Consider the following 6,158-nt stretch of genomic DNA (forward strand, 5'->3'; position numbering starts at 1 on the left):
CATGCTTCACATAACTGAAACACACATAAAAATCCAGTCTGGCAGGTGAGATGGATGGCTTATAGCGCTGTATTTTAGCAAAGTTACAAGTCTATAAATCAAACAATTTTATCCACTTAGAGATTTAATTTCAAGGTCAAGGAAAGAGTTTAAAGGTAAGAAGCACATTGAACGGGAGGTCAGAAACAGTGATGGCCAAGGATAATAAAAATTACAATTTTGTGTAATGTTTCTTGTGGCAGAATGTTTATTTCATTTTTTTCTGGTGTGGCATTTGCTAATTTCTTGCTTTTAACAGCACCATGACAGTAGCTAAAGCTAAGCTAAATGATTTAGCAGAAGCGACAGCTAGAGAATTGCCACAGAAAGGGTACTGTGCATTAATCACACACAGGATGAAGCTGATCTTTTGGAAGTTAAGTTTATGGAAGTGTGGGAACAAAGCCTGTAATTACACTTACTTCCAATTCTTTAATTGCGCTTTAAACCTCTGGCAGGCAGAATTTTTTCTGAGATGAATTATAAAACAAAGCTCTTCTTCTGTAATCTGAAGTTGGCAGACCTTTCAGCAAAGAGAAACAGGACCTGCCGTGCCAGATAACCACACGCAGATGCTCTGTGAAAAAAAGAACAAAAGGAGTTATTTTAGCTGCTGCTGTCAGTCTTCAGCACTGAGCATCTTCATCTCAGAGTGACCAATGTGGCACATAAAAGGCTTCCATTTCATGGTCACAATGAATTCTTTCAAACAGAAGGCCCAGAAATGTGAGTTTCTCTAGAAGCTTCATTAACTTGTGACAGCTTTTACATTTGTATCATTCCTACAGATCATTTTTGGAAAGCAATTTAGTCAATAGGTTCTTCAATCTTTAAAAGATGTCAAAATCAATCTAGAGCCAAGCAAGCAGCTCAAATTGCTGTTAATTATGCCACTTTTATTTTTGCCTTTTAATCGAACCCTTACTTTTTGTTGGTTTTAGCCTGGAGCACGCTTCAAGCGTAGTATTTAAGAAAATTATCCACCGGCATTAGCTGTAGCCCCACAGTACCACAGCACGGGGTCAGGCAGCCGATGGTGAGGAGTCCCTATGGCAAGGCGAGTGCTGCCCCCTGGTCGCCTCGGAGCTCCCAGCACCTTTCAGGAAGGACAACACCGCTCCCCGCGGTGCGTGCCCAGGCTCTTCAAGGTGCAGGACGCACCAAGGACCATGGAATACAAAAGGAGGAGCTTTTACCGACACTGTTATTTGCTGTACTAATTAAGAAGCCCCAGAAAAGATGTGAAATCTGAAGCAAACGTTTTCATACCTCGGAGGAAAAGAGCTGCAAGCCCAAACAACAGGAGGCGAGAAGGTAGCGTGGTAGTATCAGCTCCAAGAAGTAGCCCATTTTATTTTATGCCTCATCACCCTCCAGTGCATTCCAGTTGCTTCTAACCTACCTTCATCTCCACTCTCTCAGTGAAGCAGAGTTTTAGCTTTCAGCAAAAGCCACTAACCAAATACAGGTTAGTCACCACCCTTATTAAGCAAAAAGAATTTATACTACTGTTTATCTGCTGAAAGAAGTTACTTTGCACCATGCCCGAGCCCTGTGCTCTTCCCTTAAAGCCATCACTCCTTCCAGAAGAATTACAGAAATTTCTAAAGATGTGACTCCCCCAAAGTGAAGCAAAGACCATTTCAGATTCTTAAAGCCACGTAAATGTTAAATCTGGATTGATGGTAACCTCTGCTCATACTCTTGGGTGCTTCAGTTGGGTGTTGCAGCAACCCTGAAATTCAGTTTTAGTTTCTGCTTTACCCATCAACCAATTTTATATTTGAGTTGGATTACACTATGATTTTGAATTAACCAGACACAGCCCAATTTTTGCAATTACATTTATTCTAGATATATCAAGACTTAAATCTTATTGAAAGCAGCTACATCCATTGATTGTACATAATCTTCAAAAGCTGTTATTCTCTCTTCCAGCATATCTGTTCCAACTTTATCATCTTCAACAACACACTGGATCTGAAGCTTTTTGATACCATAGCCAACTGGTACTAGCTTGGCTGCAAAAAAAAAAAAAAAAGAAAAAAGAAAAAAAGAGCATTTAGTACTTGATTGATGGAATCTCTTAAAAATGCAGATCTAAGATTGAACTAACCAAAGTAGTTTGCAGGAGTACATAAAAACCAGTTTGTTCCATATTATCAACTGCCTAATCAACACCACAGCATTCATTACAAGGTGGTCAAAAGGGGTTTCTTTTTGTGGGTTCCCCACCACCCCCCAAACCAGCAATGTGGTTGTATGGGTGTTTGCTTGCTGCATCAGGAACTGTACAGGGACATGCAGGATAGCAGAGCCAAAGTTTTAAAGCTTTTAAAACCTCTATTTGAATCTTAGCCTGGCTGCTGCACCTTTTTGACTATGTCAAGATACTGAAGTACTGTAGTATTGTAATTTCCTCGCTATTTTAGCTACTTGCATTTTCACACATCACCAAACAATGACCACAAGTCTACCTATTCATACATTATCTTAAGAGACTGCATTACTTCTCCCCTCTCCCTGCTTTGAAATTTTCTCCTACTTACACGATCCCCAGACCAAGCCATCTGCTTGAATGCTTCGAACACACTCCTCTAGTTTGGCCATGTCTGTCTCATCATCCCAAGGTTTCACATCAAGCAAGATTGATGACTTGGCAACAACAGCTGGTTCTGGGGGAAGATGGGAAAAAAAGCTAGGAAATCTTCAAAAACTTATGAATATACTTGCAAACTAGCTTTACAAGAACAACTTTTCCCATTTCATGAACAAGAACCTCCTTGCATAGCTGTCACAGGCCTCTTGTTCCAACATAAGTTTCCAAAGTATTTAAGCTATGCATATCCCAATGTTCAAGACATACATACTTGTGTTCTTGAGAAGCAGTCTCATAAGAAAACACAGATTAAGAAGCTAACATTGTTTGTTACATAGGAAGTCCTTTTCAGAGGATCTGAGAAGGAGCTTCATGCTGTGTAACAGTTTATTTTCCACAGAGGGAATACTGCAACTGCTACAGTTCTGAACAGTTCCAGACCAGTAGCTGTGGAGGGACTTGCACATTGCAGCCTTTTCTCTAAACTTTTAAAAGAAAATCTGGGGTTATTTTTTTATATAGAAAGCTCAGCCTCTGGGTAAGACAAACAAGAGTGTATTAAGCAGGACAAAAAACTGTGTTAAGGTTCCCATTTGCTATGGGAAAGGCTAAGCTCACAGGCAATTCAAGTGAAGCGAATTACTCCCATCTCATTCCAGTCAAGTTTATCTGTTACAGTTAATTAGTGTTTCTAGCCATCCTGTTCAAATGAATGAAAATTAACCAAAGCATAAAAGGTAAGTTCTTGCCAGACATACTTTTGGACTTCTTTGATTCATACTGGGCCAGACGTTCTTCCCTCAGTTTCTTTGCTTCTTCACTTTCCTGAAAGAAAAATCTAAAGTTACAGAAAAGCACCAAAACCCCACATCTTTAAAGCATTACGAAATTGACTGGCATCTGCTCAGGCAAAAACAAATCATCACAACTGTCAGCCGAAAGATGGTGATTTTTTGTTTTATTCATCATGTAACCAGTCAAAGTTAAAGGAAACAGTTCACCCCACTGCAACACATTCCTTTCCAACTCTTGAGTTTTTACCTTCCAAGCTTTTCTGTTTTGCAAACACAGCTAAATTTAAGAATCCCAATTAGGATCTGGTATTAAGGTCACAAATTTAACTTAAAACTAGTTAAGGCAAAAATCTGCATACCTGGGTATTTCTAAAAAACGCAAATATAATACCAAAAGGTCACAAGTACCTCCTCATCATCAGACCCAAAAAGATCAATGTCATCATCATCTTTGCTATCTGTGGCTGCACCTGTTGTGTCCTCAACATCAGCAGGACCATATTTCCCCAAAGCCTTCTTCACTCCTGGCAAGCTGAAAGAAAACAGCAGATATTAAGAACCTACTCAAACATCAATGTAAATACTGCCAATTTGTCAACAAACCTACAAGTGCATTCATAGTAAAAATGCTGTCCTAAAAAAAAAAAACCCTATCTAATTCTGCTACTTGAAAACAGAACCTCCCCAAAGACAATCCCCAATGCTCCTGACATGCTAGCTGGGACTACAGCAAATCCCATATTCAATAAGCTGACATGATCCTGGCCAACATTGCTGCTCCACCTAAGTATATGGTTAGAAAAAGCTTTCTTATTGGAATAATTTATCTGCATTACATTCTGTGTAGGAAGTTATCAACTTCTTGTTCATGCTTCCCTAAAAATATTTTCAGAATAGTGACAAAAAACACATTATTGCAAGTTAACTGATCCTGTGACTTTGCAAGTGTCAGTGAATGCTTTACTCTGAAAGCTAGCTCTCAACAGCACGCGAGGGACCAGAACCCCCTGAATTAATGCTCCTATAGCTCCTATAGTTCTGTCTTCGAATAAGCCCATAGTTCTGTTTCTGTGAACTGCCATTATGAGAGTCATAAAACTAGCTTTAGTTTTCAGGAACTAGTAGTTTCCAGAATGGACTTTGTGAAGCAACTTTCTCAGTCCCCTTATAGCATTTTAAGAGCTTTGGAAATGGCCTGGTGACTGAGCCACCCAACTCTATGCAAACAGGACTGAGGCACATAGAGGAGGCAGTGTAGCAATACTGACACTACCTATGCTGTACCTTTTTAGAGAGGCCTGCAGTCTCCATGGATGTCAATACAGCACCTTTCATGAACACTAAAATCACTAAAAAAGAAAAAAAGATAACATTTGCTTTCATATTTCCCCTTCTTTATATGTGCTTCTGCATTGCAAATCATATTTTGTTTTATCTCCCAGGACTAAAAACCTGAACGAACACTTTCCTTATTTATCATCTGTGTACTGTGTATTTATCTCTAAAGGCTCCTCTGATACTTTCTAACCCATCTTCATGTTGCCTTTATGGGGTCAATTACTGATAAGTTATTTTCAGCTTCCAGGATAGTTGTCTGTGAAAACGGCAGCAATAAGACTCCAGCTTTTCTTATAAGCTTTAATAGAAATGTCAGCAACTAAACAGAGACAGAATCAGGTTGCCCAAATTCTAAGTGAAAAGTGTGATGTACTGACAGAAGTCTGCTCTGCTTCCCAAGCTGTTCCTGTTCCAACGGCAACACAAAAAGCCACGTGGTACCAGGGAAAAACTGTTTTGCTCAAACTCGGAAAACCAAATGCAACACTTCCCAGGCTAGTTCGTATGTATATGCCAGCTTTGCCATTTAACCATACCTTGCCTTTTGCTTTTCGTACGACTTAATATGATTGTACCACCGAAGAGCATGAAACAAGTCTGCAGGAGGTGGGGCAGCGATTGCTTCAAAGACTGCTATATCAGCCTGAGAAGGGACGTACCTGCGGAGAATAAGCCGAAGTTAACCCCCTTCCTCGGCGCACGCAGGAAGACGTGAAGCAGCAGCCGCTGAGCGCAGAGACGACCGCGCCGCAGCAACAGCTCAGCGCGTCCGCCTGGCTGCTGCTAGGCCCGGCGGCGAGCACCGCAGAAAGTGCGAGAAGCCAGGCGGGCTCGCCACCGCGGGCGGGCTGCAGCGGCCCAGGAGCTCGGCCAGCTCCGGCGCGGGGCCACCCACAGCGGCAGCTACCGGGGATCGGAACACGCGCGTGCCTAAAGGCCGCCGTCCCCCCATCCCCCTCCCCCCGGCCGGCAGAGCACGGCCCCCCGCCCCCACCGCTGGTTCCCATCAGGCCAGCGGGCCTCACGGCGGCCTGGCCAGGCTCGCCTCCCCCGAGCCCCAGCGCTCCCCCAGCCGCCTCTCACCCCTCGATATAGCTCCTGTCAGCCAGGAAATCATTGAGGACCCGGAGGCCGGCAGCGGACTTAAGGTCCCCGAAGCCCATGACGGCGGCGGCGCGGCACACACGCTCCCACCCGCGCCCCGAGCCCGACCGCCGCGCAAAGAGGCCCAGCAGCCCCTGCGCCGCCTTTATATAGCGGCCGGTATTCCTCCGCGTTCCAGCACGCCCACAGATCCCTCCGCAAGAACGAACCGCGAGGTAGTTCCTCACGGGTTGGCTGCTCCGGCGCGGGCCGTGCGGCAGACGGGACGTCAGCGCTGCGGGGAA

At 43.6% G+C, this 6,158-nt stretch overlaps 1 protein-coding gene and 2 non-coding genes across 3 annotated transcripts; all 3 read right to left on the reverse strand.

Moving 5' to 3' along the window:
- Positions 1–1,867: 1,867 nt before the first annotated feature.
- Positions 1,868–6,011, reverse strand: EEF1B2 (eukaryotic translation elongation factor 1 beta 2). The gene is made up of 6 exons (XM_049807894.1): positions 5,854–6,011; positions 5,307–5,429; positions 3,841–3,964; positions 3,397–3,463; positions 2,589–2,714; positions 1,868–2,060 (listed from the first exon to the last, which is right to left on the reverse strand). The coding sequence occupies exons 1-6, from the start codon at positions 5,931–5,933 to the stop codon at positions 1,906–1,908; spliced, it is 675 nt and encodes a 224-aa protein (XP_049663851.1). The 5' UTR covers positions 5,934–6,011; the 3' UTR covers positions 1,868–1,905.
- Positions 2,960–3,093, reverse strand: LOC126045621 (small nucleolar RNA SNORA41). The gene has a single exon (XR_007508123.1). It is a non-coding gene; the product is annotated as a small nucleolar RNA SNORA41 (small nucleolar RNA).
- On the reverse strand, positions 3,539–3,615 carry LOC126045616 (small nucleolar RNA SNORD51). Its single transcript, XR_007508122.1, has one exon. It is a non-coding gene; the product is annotated as a small nucleolar RNA SNORD51 (small nucleolar RNA).
- Positions 6,012–6,158: the final 147 nt, after the last annotated feature.

The sequence above is a fragment of the Accipiter gentilis genome, chromosome 1, assembly GCF_929443795.1.
Source record: "Accipiter gentilis chromosome 1, bAccGen1.1, whole genome shotgun sequence".
Lineage (NCBI taxonomy): Eukaryota > Metazoa > Chordata > Aves > Accipitriformes > Accipitridae > Astur > Astur gentilis.

Coding starts and splice junctions, on each gene's coding strand:
- EEF1B2 (XM_049807894.1), bottom strand. CDS start 5,933: ATGGGCTTCGGGGACCTTAAGTCCGCTGCCGGCCTCCGGGTCCTCAAT. Junction 5,430..5,853: donor GACAGGAGCTATATCGAGGG/GTGAGAGGCGGC, acceptor TATTCTCCGCAG/GTACGTCCCTTCTCAGGCTG. Junction 2,061..2,588: donor TGGCTTGGTCTGGGGATCGT/GTAAGTAGGAGA, acceptor TTTTTTTTGCAG/CCAAGCTAGTACCAGTTGGC.